At 42.3% G+C, this 16038-nt stretch overlaps 1 protein-coding gene across 1 annotated transcript in view; it reads right to left on the minus strand.

The window, feature by feature from the left end:
• The window catches only part of Atp1b3 (ATPase Na+/K+ transporting subunit beta 3), a gene marked incomplete at its 3' end in the record, with an annotated part of 31046 nt that extends 15286 nt beyond the window's left edge, over window positions 1-15760 (minus strand). The window contains exon 1 of the mRNA XM_031345726.1: window positions 15380-15760. Coding sequence (XP_031201586.1) covers window positions 15380-15488 — 109 coding nt within the window. The remainder of the gene's footprint in view (window positions 1-15379) is intronic.
• Between the last annotated feature and the right edge of the window lie 278 nt (window positions 15761-16038).

Genomic DNA, 16038 nt, shown 5'->3' on the forward strand with positions numbered 1-16038 from the left:
CTCTTCAACAGGTACTAACTCCCTCCTGCTTTTTCTGTTTTCTTGTCACACTGAGGATTGAGCCCAAGGTGGTCTCAGAGATAACTGGCCAGTATTAAACTACTAGGCTAGATTTTTATTTTTCTTCTTGAGAAGTCCAGTTTTTGTTTGTTTGTTTTGTTTGTTTTTCAAGACAGGGTTTCTCTGTGTAGCCCTGGCTGTCTTGGAACTCACTTTATAGACCAGGCTGGCCTCAAACTCAGAGGCCTGCCTCTGCCTCCCAAGCGCTGAGATTAAAGGCGTGCGCCACCACCACCCCTCGAGAAGTCCAGTTTTCAAACTGCCCCTCCCATGTTTCTGACGAAGAGACAGAGCTAGGTCAGAGGTCAAGCAGGAGGGAACCAGCAACCAAGGATAGATGGCTGTAAACATGGATCTTGTTTGCCTACTTTTCTGCTCTATGATCTTGCACTAGTGTTCTTGTTCTGACCTCCATTCCCACTCCACATCCTACAAAAAGAAGTTAATTATCAGTATTTATTTTATAGAAAAGAAAAAAATCATAAAGGCAAGGGATTTGTTTTTACATTCTTATTTTACTGTTATGTGCATGTGCCAAGGCATGTCTGTGACTGGCAGAACAACTTCTCTTGTCCAGCATGTGGGTCTCAGGTTCAAACTCAGGGGATGCCTTTAGTTGTTGAGAGTTGATAAGATAAAAAAACCAAAACTCCTGAGGGAAGAAAAGGTCAACAACAAACTAGAAACATGTTTGGAATGGAACTGCAATGAGGCCTCATAGCAAACAAGGTTTCAAGTTTAACCTAATCAATTGCATCTACTCTTTTTTAAAAAAAGGCTTACTTGAGGTCTAGTTCATGTATTGCCTACAACTAAGAAGCAAAAATCTCTGTCTCCAAAGAAACAGAAAAAAAAAAAACAAAAAAAAACAGTCCTGTCCTACAACTTAGGGTCAGCTCTAACTGTAAAATGTAATCCTGCCACTAGGTGGATACAGGCGTCAGGTGCTCCATCAGAATGCATCCACGGGAGGAGGCTGGGTCCCAGCTATGTCTTAGAAGTACTTTTCTCCTCAGTCCTCAGCTTCCATCCATCACTAGAACTAGGAGAGCTGTACTTGGGATTTTGAGTCAAAGAAACACACAGGCAAGGGTCCAGGAGAGATACAGCGTTTCTATCAGGTCCTAGGGTCAGGGCAAGCCTCCAAGACATCTGTTCCACTCCCTGGAGACCACTAAAACATCTTAGTTTATCTAGGGTTCATCTTTTAGTGAGGCTTGGCTGAATCCTAAACTGCTCAAGGGACTCAGTTTATCCACCCTTCCTTTCCTAGAAGTCCCTATATTATCAGGGCGTGAGTGGTCTTTCAGAGAACCAGCCAGGGACCTAACTTAATTTCTATCTCCCAGAAAATCCCAGGGTTTTAAAGTTTATGTCAGAAATCTGGGATAAAGACCAAGTTCTTCAACATATACTACCAGCTTCCTCAAAACCTGGATACACACTGCCTGTGGTGCCAGCATCTAGTGGGTTGGGCAATAGAGGCCTCAAAAGACAAAACCAAAACAAAAGCAGCCTTGGGCACACGCCCTTAGCACATTTCGAGCCTTGTGGTTTGATTCATCACTTTGTAAATGTTCTAGTTACCCACAGGAACCTGACATGAAAGCTTTCCTCACATGATTCTGGGACCAGAAACTTTTACTTGGTAAATAATCATTGTTTATAGTTTTAAAAATTTTAAGGCAGAGGCAGGTATACTTTTTAAAAATTTTTAAGGATCACACTAAGTTTAAAATGTTTAGTATGTCAGAATTTTTAATCTTTTAGTCTGAGTTTCCTACATGTACATATCATATTATTCTATCCTATCCCCCACCCTCTCCTTCCACTTGTTTACTTTATTGTAGTACAGCTACTAGAATGCTGACCCACTGATTTGTGAGGTTTTGTGCAAGCTGTTAGATTTTAAACAACAAAAAAAAGGAAAAATGAAAATAATCTAAAACTAAAACAAAAATCTTATCAGGATATGGTTTACCACTTATATTCAAATGTACTATGTAGTTTAACTGTTTCTAGTACGTCCAGATTCATGCAATCTCTACCCTAAGACATTTTAGAATATTTCCAACAAGATATATATCCCAGCCCCTTCATACTCATTTTTCTTTATCCTCCACCATCCCAGGCCCCTGCAATCACTAATCTATTGCATAAATTCTTACATAATCTTACCTACAGAACTGACTTTAGGTTCATCTACATCTAAACATGTATGAATGTGTCAATCTTTTTTATGGCTATTATTCTATTATACTCATGTACATTTCACTGACCTCTGAACTACCATTACAGACTAGCTAGAATATTCCCGAATGCTGTGATGGGTATCACTGTTTCATTTCTCCAGGCCTCTAAGTCAACTCCTGGGTCATGTGTACTTCTATCCTTAGTAAGGTGTCTTCCCCCAGCTTCTGACCCCATTCGGAATCCAACCAAGGGCCCTGTGGTGTGGTAAGCACTGTATAGCTGAGCATACCTTCAGTCCTGTTTAGCATTTTGATTTACTGATTGCAGTGCTGGGGACAGACCTTAGGGCCTCAAGAATGCTGGGTTACATGAAACCCTGACTCAAAAGAGATATAGCCCTACAGATAGGAACCTCCATGACCTTGTGGGTTCTTCTTGCTTTATGTATACATAAGCATATATACATAACCCCACAATCATGAGTAAAGATTTTAATGTACCTCTGCTAGATGTCCAGATCTGAGTGATAGCAAGGACGGCAAGTATTGCTCAAACACAACCAAGCTGCCTAAGACACACAGAACTTTGTAGTCAGTCATCAGGCCGGGCGGTGGTGGCTCACGCCTTTAATCCCAGCACTTGGGAGGCAGAGGCAGGTGGATTTCTGAGTTCGAGGCCAGCCTGGTCTACAGAGTGAGTTCCAGGACAGCTAGGGCTACACAGAGAAACCCTGTCTCGAAAAACCAAAAAAAAAAAAAAAAAAAAAAAAAAAAAAAAAAAAAAAAAAAAAAAAAAAAGAATCCCATGTAGTCAGTCATCAGAAAACTACTCCTTAAATCTGAGCATTTACAGGGCTGGAGAGATGGCTCAGCGGTTAAGAGCACTGACTGCTCTTCTGAAGGTCCTGAGTTCAAATCCCAGCAACCACATGGTGGCTCACAACCACCCGTCATAAGATCTGATGCCCTCTTCTGGTGCACTTGAAGACAGCTACAGTGTATTTACATATAATAATAAATACATCTTTAAAAAAAAATCTGAGCATTTACCCTTAAATTAACCATGAATTAAAGGGGGTGGGAGGAGCTAAAGAATGTAACTCAGTGATAGACTTCAGCCCAGCAGGTGTGAGGCCCTGGGTTCAACCCTGGCATTCCTTGTACCCCAAATAAAACTATTTTTAAGATTCTAATTAAAAAACAAAGTTAAGTACCAGACAGGCATGGTGGTACAAGGCAGGTGATTTTGTGAGCCTGGTCTACCAAGTGAGTTCCAGGACAGCCAGGGGTGTTATACAGAGAACTCTGTCTGGAAAAAACAAAATCCCAAACCAAACCAAACCAAACCAAATCAAATCAAACCAAACCAAAAAACGAAGTCATGGTAGCACAAGAGTCTGTAATCCCAGTACTTAAGGGGCTGTGGCAGAAGTTCAAGGTTATCCTTGGCTACAAAGTTTGAGGCTAACCAAGGTTACATATGATCCTACTTCAAAAGAAAAAATAAAACAAGCAAAAAACAAAACAAGAAAACTTTTCATCTAAATTGAATTAGATATTATCAATAAAAGTTTAGAAAATGGTCTCTTGAAATAACCATTAGGCTAAAGTACATTTCTTGAAAAACTGGACTGTGGATATAGCTCTATGGCAAAGCATATGTTTAGTATGCCCTAAGTTCAATACCAGTATCATTAAACAAAACACAAAAGGGCTGGTAGGGTAGGCCAGCAGGTAAAAGGCACCTCCCATCAAGTCTGACCGCCTAAGATGGTGGAAGAAGGCAATCAACTACTCTCACTTCCACAAGTATGTTGTGGTACATGTGTACTTTCCCACAAAGTAAATAAATGTAAACAAACAAACAAACTGTTAAACACTAAAATAATAGAAAAGTCAAAACTATGTGGTCAAATCACAAGCCAAAGTAAAATTTCTAGTCTAAATGATTTCACCAGAGCTGGAGAGAGGGCTCAGCATGTCCTACTCTTCCAGATAGCCCAGGTTCAACTCCCAGCACCCACAACAGTCAGTCACAACCACCTGCAACTCCAGTTCCAGGAGTATCTGTTGCCTGGGATCTGTCCTGGCACCTGCACCCCACACCTGTACATTCCCACCCCACACACATTAAAAATTATTAAAAAAAACAAAAACAAAAACAAAAACTTAAAAAACATATTGACTAAAAAAATTAAGATGAACAAATGCCAGGTTTTTAGTCAGTGGAAGAGTAAACTCGACTGGGGATGTAATACAGCTTCATCTGCAGAGTGCCTGCCTGCCTACCATGCATGAAGCCCAGGGCTCCATTCCTAGCACAGCATGAAACCAGGTATAATAGTAAAAGCCTGTAGTCCACCTCTGGAGAGAAAGGCAGGAGGATGATAAATTCAAAGTCATCCTAGGCTATTTTCAGTTCCAGACAGCCTGGGCTACAAGATTACACTTAGGTTAAAAATTAAAGGAAACATTATTAGTTAAGACTTAAGGTAGAAACCCAGGAGTGAAGCCTGGGCTACACATGAAACCTTGTCTCCAAAACACTAGAAAGAAAAACTGAAGAGAAAGCAGCAGTTCTGGGCACTAACACCCACGTGATGCACAAATGCATGCAGGTGCATATGGTAGCTGACCCATTCTATCATTTGGTAGGCAGAAACAGACAAACTGAGTTTGGGGCCAGCCTGGTCTGCACAGCCAGTTCCAGACTAGCCAGGGATACATAGTGAGGTCCTGTCTCAAAACAACAGGGAGGACAGAATTCAGTAGTATAGCACTTACCTAGAATGCACAAAACTCTGAATTTAATTTTCAATAATCAAAGAATGAAAACACACACACTAAACTAAAAAATAGAATTTAAATATTTAAAAAAAATAAAGAAAAGCGCAAATAGCTAAAAAACAAATGTACAAAAAAATAACAAAACAGCTCAATCAGTTATGTTGTTCAAACCTCCAGCTTGTTGGGTGTTATTCCTGCCTATGATCCCAGCATTAGAGGCAGAGATAAGTAGACACCCAGAGCTCACTGGCCAGCCAGCCAAACAATCTACCCAAAACATGAGCTTCTTGTTCATCACAGACACCATCTCAAGGCAGGAAGGGGCTGAGTAACATAGGAAGACACCCAACATTCTGCTCTAGCTTCTAAATGCACTCAGACTCAAAGGAGTGCACACTCTATGCTCACATGCATACAGCACACAAATAAAGGCTGTCACAGGTGCCGTGGAAGTCTGAAATCCCAGCTCTTCGGAGGGACAGCCAGGCAAAACCCTAGAGCTCACGTCTGATCATATCTACTTCTTAAGCTCCAAGTCAGTGAGCTCACAAAAAATAAATAAATAAAAAATAAGTTGGGGGCCGGCGAGCTGTTCAGTGGGTTAAACACTTGCTATGCAAGTCCTACTGAGTTCAATCCTCAGAACCAACTCAACAAAGGAAGCCTCTAACCTTCACATGCACAACACAAATATTAAGTAAAACTTAGAAAAAGCAATCTATAAATCTCTACACTATGGAATTTTATTCAAAGGGTTTAACCAGATTTATATATACTGGCATTGAAACATAGGCAAGACATAGTAAAGAGGAAAAAAACAAACAAAACCCCAACTCTATCTCTTCATATAAAAGTAGAAAATAAAGGGCTGATGGGAAAACTGAAATTTCTTTGAACGACTGGTGATGACATTCCAATCAGCATTATTTACAAATGCACAGGCAAGTTGAATGAAATTTAACAGAGAACACCCAGAAACCCAGAGTCTATATTACCATTGTACCTTCCTGTGTCTGGTTCCTGAATGCAGTTCAAATAGCAGGTGTCAATGTCCTTCAGCCCTCAAACAATTCAGCATCCTACTAGCTAAAGTTGAAGACAAAGATTACATTCAAGAAAATACATAAGCCTCCAACAGATCATCACATTTGACAAAAAACATTCTTCTACATGATCCCAAGTCCTACTGAAGACAGCCTTCCCAGTAGACCTTTATGCCCACTGGTCTAGATGCATTCTGGACATTTTTACAACATACAAATGGAATAATTTAGTATGTACTTTCTTCAGTTAAGCTTTCTTTCCCAATCAAATTATGAGCTTTATTTTGGTTGTGGTTTTTTGAGACAAGGTTTCTATAGCCTTGGTTGTCCTAGAATTCCATCTGTAAACTGGGTTGGCCTTGAACACATAGAGATCTACCTGCCTCTGCCTCCTGGAATTAAAGACATTCATGTTTTGTTTTTTTAAGTAAAAGTTCTCACAACGTAGCTGTGGTTGGCCTGAAGTCCCTATGTATACCAGGGTAACCTCAAACTGCTGGCATGGTGGCATGTCAAAGACATGTGCCACCACACTCGGCAACATCCATGTTTTCTATGCCCTTAATACATTTCTTCTTACAGCTGAGTCATATTCCACTGTGTAGACACTTGTTTGTCTATTCTCCTACTGATAGACACCTGGGCTGCTTCCAGTTTAGAGCTATTATGAACAGCATCTACTATGCACATTCTTCTACAAGTGTTTTTGTGGACATGTTTTCATTTCTCTTGGGTAAATACATAGAAGAACTGCTGTTATAAGAAGCTGCCTGACTTCTACCCAAAATAGATACACCAAGTATCACATGTTTAAAAGCACTAACACAGCTAATAGTGATTGCCCAGAGAAGCTGATGGGAGCAACAGATCTACTGATGGATAACTGTGTTTGCCAAAATGCAAACAATTTTGCTATGTCTGTTACATGAGAATAGGAAACAAAGAGTCTGCATGCCATTCAGACCAGTTCAAGATTTTTTTCCCCCTTTCCTTCCTTGCCTCCTTTTGGTGACAGAGGGAAACTCTGCTGTGTAACAAAGGATGGTCTTAAAACTTCTGATTGTCTCACTTCAACCTCCTTTGCTACATTTACAGGTGTACACTACTGAGCCTGGCCCACTTCAATATTTCCCAAGTCAGTCTATACAATGTGTGACTTTAATGTCTAGTGTCAACAGTTGAAACTCATTTTTGTAAATAAAAAACTGAGCACAAAATTGTCATCTACTTGGAGCAGCAATTAAGCTACAAAGACTACACTACTCACCTAGTCCTTCCAGGGTTGCTGCTTTCTAGCTGAATGCATTTCGACAATTTCCTAAGTGACATCTGAAATTACATACCCTTCCCCTTTTGAGGGGAAACTAAGGCCAAGAGGCTTTAGACACTGGAATTCAGGTCTGTCTTCTGTCCCAGTCCTATCATCTCAGGGAACTTCTCAAAGACACCAAGTAACATACCTATACACAGGTTCACCTTTATTATGATGCTGGAAATCTCAAAATCAGTGCAGAATTTAGAGGCACACAGTAATCTAGCAGACTGAATTATGCCTTCTAGTACAATGAATGCCACAAAACTTTCAATATAGAGCTAAAAACCAATAACTCAATATTCTCAATTTTACTTCAAGGACTAAATAAATCACCAAGCTGAAACTTTGTTTGGACAAAAAAGTAAGCGCTGCCAGCCAGTGATGGTGCACGCCTTTAATCTCAGAGCTTGGGAGGCAGAGGCAGGCAGATCTCTGAGTTCGAGGCCACCCTGGTCTACAGAGTGAGTTCCAGGACAGCCAGGGATACACAGAGAAACCCTGTCAAAAAGCCCCCCCTCCCAAAAAAAGTAAGTGCTGACAACACACTAGATTCTATATGGATATAAAATGCAGGTGTAAAATGGGTTTAGATATTATCAGAAATAAGTGGTGTTATTTTCACATCAGGCTTGTGGCAGATCTGACACACAAAGGAAATGTTATAAATAAAGGAGAATGAATACACAGAGAATGAGCAGCATGGGGAAAGGAATAAGCTGGCCATTCCAGACCAGAAGCACCAGACACATCATGCTGGATACTGTTACGTGGGGTGTTGTGATGGGAAGGGAGTAGGTAGAAATCACAGGCTATAAGGCTGGAAACAGCTCCAATAGAGAAGTCTGGAATGTCATGCTACCTAGAGCTTCCTGGTGGTGATGACCAATCAATGATAGTAGCAGAGTTGAAGCTACAGTTAGGAAATAATCTGGTAGCAGTAAAGCCGTTGTGATTTAGATAACAATGACTGCAGGTAATTGCTTCTCTTTCTGGACATGCATCAGAGTTGGTTTTGTTGCTGGTTTTTTGTTATTTCCCTCACTCCCTAAGTAATGAACATTAACCCAGGTATATTAATAAAAATATCAGGAAGCATTCTACCACTGGGCAGACAGAAGTTGGAAAGCTGTTATTACTTAAACTAGAATACTTGAAAAATTATATTTGGAGGTATATAGAGTTTACATAACTCCTCAAAATTGAGGACAGGGTGATACATTAAGAACTAGTGATAAATCAGCTTCACTGGTAACTAACTTTAAAGTTTAAGTAAGGACATGGAAACTAGAGAAGGCTCCTACCTTTTAAACAAAGGTCCATTAAATAAACCCCCAGGTAGATAACCTGGGGTGGAGAAGACTTAAGAAAGTCAGCAGAAGCTAAGAAAGAAGCAGGAGCCCTGGATAATAACCCTGTTTCTATTCCTTTTATCAGACACATAACTCATCACAAGCCACAAACTTAGCTAGGCTTCCCTTCAAGAGTGAAGTGGTGATTTATGTCTATAGTCCTGGCATTTGGGAAGTATAGATAGATAAAGGTCTGAGACTAGCTTGAACTATATGAGTGCTTGCCTCAAAAACAACAAAGAGTTAAGTAAAATTTTAAGAGTTTCCCCTTACCTCAATGACAGAGATGAACCCCTGGCTGGGTCTCAGGACTCAGCCACTGGGCTATACCCTCAGCTCTAAGGTTGTTTTGTTGTTATTGTTTCAAAAAACAAAACAAAACGCTGAAGTTCTATTAAAAACCCATCAGTGCAGTAGAAATAAGAGAGAAAAATGTCCAAACACTGGTAGTACAATTATACCAGGGGACATCAAACATTCAACATTCAGAATATTAGGTTCACAACCATCTGACTCCAGCTCCAGGGGATCCAACTTTTAGCTTCTGCATATATGCCTATGCATGTGCACGCTTGCTCGCTTGTCCCCCACCCCCCCAGGAAATCCTTACAAGGACTCAACAGGTATCTCAGAGGTAAAGATGCCTGCCATCAAGCTTGACAAACTGAGTTCAATCTCCAGAACTCACTCAGTGGAAGAAGCAACTCACCACTTGTCCTCTGACTTTCACATGTGCACCACACACTTAGGCCTGTGCATGAGCATACACCCACCACTCAAACTCACCCACCCAACTCAGGGATCAAATATAAAATATATATATATGTATGTATTATATATTATATATGTATTATATATATGTATATATATATAAATAATAATAGTAATAAATCAAGTAGTTTATAGCAGGGCTAGGGATGCCGTTTTATAGGAATGCTCAATGCCCTGGATTGGATCCCCAGCACTGGAAGGGGGGAAGGAGGTGGGGAGCCAGCACATGGTCTAGCTAACTAGCAGCAATGACATATAAAGGGCCAAAGGCTAGTAAAGACTTATGGGGCGTTGGAAGAGTGCTTGCTTAGGAAGTACAAGACAGCTCTGGGAGGTGGGTGATGACCACACAGGTTAACTACAGTGTTAGGAGAGACACAGAACTAACATGGTCTGGGAGGTTAACGTCTGGCAAAGAGATTATTTTTGCCTCGGAAGACCAGGCTATCAAAGCTGTCATCTAAGTATCCAGCTCAGGATGGAATTGAGGGGTTGGAGAGAACAACTGGGAACATTCAAGAGGTAACAGGAGAGAGATGAGCCAGAGGATGACACTATCACAAAGTCAACTACATAGGTGATAATGTAAAAAAAAAAAAAAAGCTGGACATGGTAATTCATGCCTGTAATTCTACTACTCTGGAAGCTAAGGCAGCAGGACTACCCTAAGTTCAAGCTTCATAGTAAAACTGTCTTTAAAAAGCACCTGCTACCGAGCTAGATGACCTCATATTGATCCCTGAAGTTGTCTTATTCCTCTACCCATGCACACGTGCTCACATGCATGCATGAATGAATGAATAAATGAACGGACACACACACACATAACTTAAAAAATAAGAAAACTAAATGGTAATAAATGAGAATATTTAATATATTAAAATATACTAACTAAGCTTTGAAAAGACAAACTAAGTCATTCTCCTTAAATATGGAAATGAGAAAATCAGCTATCTATAGTTTAGATATTACAGGCTTTAGAATTTACACATAGGCTACTAAGCACACACAGGGTCACACACATATATATATATATATATATGCAGCCAAAATACACATAATCTAAACATTTTTTAAATAGCAAATGTAAAAAAGCGATGTTCTTCTTTAATACAATCAGTGTTTAACGAGTCCACCAAATGTAATGATAAACCATGGCAAAATTGTTACTGTAGGTAGGCCTTTAGGCCTTTGTTTTGTTTTACTGAACTGAGACAGGGTCTCACTATGTAGCTCTGACTGTCAATGAACTCAATATGTAAACTAGGCAGGCCTGGAACTTATAGCAATCCTCTTGCTTCTGCAATTGCATCCCCAAGTAATGGAATTGCAGGTGTGGGTTGCCACATTTACCTTATAATCAGCTTTAAAAAAAGATAAAATGAAAAAATAAATAAATGCATGCCACCCTTTAGTACAACTTTAATTCTGGTTAAAAAATTCAGAAATCAACTCTGGGGGAAGGGGAAAAAGAAAAATCTAACAAAGTGAGTGAGATTCTTTAACAATATTAAAACACATACAATCAACTATTACAATGGTTTGTTCCTGTGATGTCCTTCTACTTCCTGGGCAGCTTAGGAGTTATGTGTTACTCCTGCTGGGTGACATGCCCTCCTCTGGGGCCACCCCTCGCCAACTGTCCTACATTTATAACCTGCACATAAGGTAAGGCAAGTCTGAAACTTTTTCAAAAGCGCTCATATTTGTAAAGTTTCACAAATGACCTACTTACTGGACAAAACCCACCATCTTATAAAGCAGCATAACACTGGAATGATAAACACATATTTGCCTTCTTCTCCTCTACACCTAGACATCTACCATAAGACAGGAACAATTCTCCTGGAAAGAGCATTTTGCTAAGGCATGACCTAGAATGGAAGCAAGTGACTGTCAAACTGGCACTCCACAGACCTACAATGAAAGAAAAAGCACATGAACAAGATGCTGTTAGCTACTAGTAACAGACTAGAAGTTATGCTTAGAAATCAGAATCTTGTATTGTACATTAATATTAATCTATGACATCTATCAATGGACATCCTAGATAAGATAATGATCTCCAAAGATTCCCCAAGTATTTATCTTCAATAGTACCATACTGTGGCATAAATTACAAGAACAGAACTTCTCACCAGGACTCTGTCACCTCACTAAGTCACTCAGTGACTTTCCTCACTTATATCTTGTGTACAGCCCCTGCTGGAAATGTATCTTACATCCAAGTATTTGATATCTGTTGTAAATCTATTTTTTAGATAGTGTATCTAACACACAAAATACAGAACAATAAGAAACAATACTCTCCCTTGCACTTTTTTGCTATTATACTCCATCATTTAAATGTTAATTGTAAGTTAAATGTAGAAAAAAGAAAGCTTAAGTTTGAAACCAGCTGGACTCAAAACAACCAATAAAATTTAACTGCAATACATGGCACACTGCCTACCTTAATAATAGATGATATCCAAACCTCACTACATTGGCTCTAATTGTATTTAATGCACGGGCTTAATGTTCGCAGCCACCAGGCACTAAAATTTTTGTTGATTTGTCAAAAATGGCAACTACTTATTTCTGGTGTTGTGTTTACTCTTCATCTTGAGAAACTAACTCTAGGTGGGCTTCAATCCCCGTCTGCCTCTGCTTAAGAGGGGCTGTTAGAGAAACCAACTGAGATGCATACAGGCATTCTGAGACTACTGTAACCCACTGTTCTATAGTATCAAAACAAACTACATGGCAGCCACTACTTGAGAGCTTCAGACAGCTGTTTTCAATACACTAATGTGATGCAACAGGCAGAATTTCCATTTTCCAAAATGTTTACAGCAAAACTACATTTTAACTATAAGATTAAAGTATTTAGTGCACTTAAAGGGAAACCTCAGATCAAGATGGAACATTCTGCAGACCTAAGTATAATAAAAAAATAGAAAACGTGGACATCTTTATAGAATCCTGGGAGGCCTTTATACAACACAGACTGAGCAACTTTACAAAGTCTTAAAAAAAAAGCTGTAATTCTTTACTACCACCTACACTAAATTTATGATAGGGATACAACTAAAAATAAATATCTGCCCATATAAAGAATTTTTTTCTAAGGGAGAAAAAAGTTATTACCAGAAAATATAAAAGCAGTCGCAAAGTCTAGCTTCAGTGTTGAAGGTAAACCACCGTCACAGCCTTGCTGGTGGGAATGCACTGAGAGGTCTCCAGGAAGGCACTGTGACAACATGCTCTCAACTCTAAATGTCTGTACACTGCCTAGATATCCTACCAGTGATCCCAAGGAAATAAATTTGGAAAAATGTGTATATACAGGAAGAGGGGGTAAAGGAAGGACCAGTACATACAATAATGAAGGGAAAAACAATATTGATGCAGCCGGACACGAGTCAAGTAAACTAATAATAATAATGGGGATACAGACCTTTATTAACATGGGATGGTGTTTATAACAACATACTTATATGGCTACAATTTCTTTTAGCTTAAAAAAAGAAACAGTTGCCGGGTGGTGGTGGCGCACGCCTTTAATCCTAGCACTTGGGAGGCAGAGGCAGGCGGATTTCCGAGTTCGAGGCCAGCCTGGTCTACAGAGTGAGTACCGGGACAGCCGGGGCTACAGAGAGAAACCCTGTCTCAAAAAACCAAAAAAAAAAAAAGAAACAGTATAGAAATTGCCGAAAGACTTACTGGAATGTTATCGGTGGATCAGGCAGCTGGCTCATCCAGGGCCTTGATGATTTTAAGTAAAAAGCACCTCTCTTAACAGAAAGCCCCACAGGCACAGAGATGCCCAAACTGCTGTTGAGCCTGCGTGTAGGCTGCCCTCTCCATGGCAGACCCAGCATACCTAGTGACACAGCCTCCAAGGATGAGGATTTAGTTTGCCTTCCTCTCACACACATTCTTAAGAAATGTCCTTGTGCTGGGTCTTCTGCACTGGCTTAGGATTACTACAATGAACTCGAAACTTACTGTTTGAGCACAAGGATAATAAATACTGATTCTATAAGGAGGTCTTGCTTAATTCTTCCTAGGCTAACCCCAACTTTATCCTTACATCCACTCTGTACAGGTTATCTATTTAAATACATATTACTAAGGAAATCTATATCCTAACACAAAAGATTAAAACTGCACTGTCTGAGTTGCCACGACGGTCCACTCATGTGGCTGAGACAAGGGGGCCACCAACAGTTAAGTTAGTCAGAGTTCAGTCTAGGCTACAGTGAGATCCTGCAGGAGAAGCCCTACCGAACCGAAGTAAAGATATGAAGCTCTAGAAATAAGAAGGCATGCCAGGGCGGTGGTGGCGCACACCTTTAATCCCAGCACTTGGGAGGCAGAGGCAGGCGGGTTTCTAAGTTCTAGGCCAGCCTGGTCTACAGAGTGAGTTCCAGGACAGCCAGGACTACACAGAGAAACCCTGTCTCGAAAAACCAAAAAAAAAAAAAAAAAAAAAAAAAAAAAAGAAAGAAATGAGAAGGCAGAAAGGCAAAAGGCAGCTTACAAAAATGACTCTCTCTCCACCACCCAAAAATCTCTTCAGTTTAAAGTGCTCTCTGGAAACAAGCAATTATCATCATCATTCTTCATCCTTTAACCGTGGTGGGAGATTTATCTCTTCAGCACATAGCGAGCTCCCAAGAAAAGACAGCAATTTAAATAAAAATTGTACATGATTACTGGGCAGTTAGGCAAGGCATCTGTAAGATAATACAACCACTGGACTAGGATTAAAGGACACTAGGCTCTTTTCTTGGCCCCAAGGAATATGTAATTTTACACAGAATCACAACCTCTGGGTTTCATTTCTGAACTAGAGGTTGGAATTAAAACAAAACAAACCCCCCAAACCTTCCATGGCCCCTTTCAGCTTGTGACAGAGCATCAAGAAGCCTTGCACCCTGGAAGGGCTCACTTCAGTGAGCAAGTTATTTTGTGAGCCACGGCTCACTTATGGTCTTCATGCTTCTCTTAAAAATGCCATGCCCCAACGGCTCTCAGCTCTAAAAGTCTATTCTTACTCAGAATGAGAAAAAAAAAAATCTGTCCTTATCCATTAACAAAATACTCTAAAAAAGGATTTCAAAAAGGTAAAATTGTTTAAATATAAAGGCAATAAATGGAATACATTCGTCCACCTTCACTAACATTTTTTTTGAACCCTCACCTTAAAGCAGCACAAAAACCCAGAAAACGGATTAATTCGGATTCGCTATTTTTTTAAAAAAAAAAAAAACAATGAGTTCGCGCAGAGAAAAGCTGCTAACATTCAACCATCACTCGGACGTTTTGAAGGCACGGGAGGAGGGAGTGTTTACTGGGACTGTCTTTCCTCAAAGCAAAATCTGTCTGCAAGACAGAAAAGCGCTGTGATCTCGGAGGAGGAGGAGGAGAAGGAAGCCCTCTCCGAGCCAGCCTTTCTCAGTCGGAATTCAAGTGCTTTTTCGCGGACAATGTGCCCCAGTGATTAACTCACGGTCACACGTCCCTGCAACCCACACACGCCCAGCGCTCGCCCGCACGGTCCCGGCCGTCCGGGCGGCAGCGCCGCCGAGTCACAAGATAGCGGGCAGTGGAAATTTCCTCTCCCCAGGCAGGCGAGGGGCAGGTCCGGCTTCCCCAGTCCGCGCGGCCCGCGCCTCCAGGGCGCGCGCCCCACAAAGGAGGCCCGGCCGGGCCGGCGGGTCCCGCTTCCGGCGCCGCTCGCGGCGGGAACCGGCCGCACGTGTGCCCCACTCGGGCCGGCAAAGCGGCCGCCCAGCCTCGGAGCCGGGCCGCCGAGCCGCCGGCAATGAATGGGGCCGTCCGCCGCGCCGCCCGCCCGCCCCGCCGCGCGCTCACCCCAGCTCTTGGAGGTGCGCCCCAGAAACTCTCCGCTGGTCGGGTTGTAGATGAACAGCTTCCACTCGGCCAGGCTCTGGTGGAAGGATTTCTTCTCAGTCTTCGTCATGATGGGCGTGTGGAAGTTGAGGTGAACGGAGGCCGCGGGGCTGGAGGCGACGAGGGGCTCGGCGGCGCGTCCTGGCGACAGCGGCGGCGCAGCCCAGCGACTGCGGCGGAGGACGGCACGGCCGGGAACAACTCTCCGTTACTAGACCACTAGAGCCGACTGCGCCGCGCCGCGCCGGGCGGCCGCTGGGGCCCCGGGAGCCTGACGTCTCCGCCCGCCACAGCCAATCCCCGCGCCGCTGGCGCGCACTGCGCCCGCTGCCTCCCGCCCGGCTGGGCGCGGCCCGAAGGCCCAGAGCCTCCAGGATGACCCCGCCCCCGACAACAGCCACGCCCACGTCGCCAAGGTCCGGCCATGACGCCAGAGCCCCGCCCCCGACCAGGCCCCGCCCGGCCGGGCCTGTAGCCCCCGCCCAGGTGCGAGGAAGTCGGCGCGGCGGGGCCGCGGGCGGAAGTCTGCAGGGCACAGGGACCGGCAGGGTGGTGGCCGGAGGAAGGTGGGCGTAGGAGGCTACAGCGCTCTCCCCTGGAAGCCCAGGCCGTGGCCGGCA

This window comes from Mastomys coucha, unplaced genomic scaffold (assembly GCF_008632895.1).
Source record: "Mastomys coucha isolate ucsf_1 unplaced genomic scaffold, UCSF_Mcou_1 pScaffold23, whole genome shotgun sequence".
In the NCBI taxonomy this organism is placed as follows: domain Eukaryota; kingdom Metazoa; phylum Chordata; class Mammalia; order Rodentia; family Muridae; genus Mastomys; species Mastomys coucha.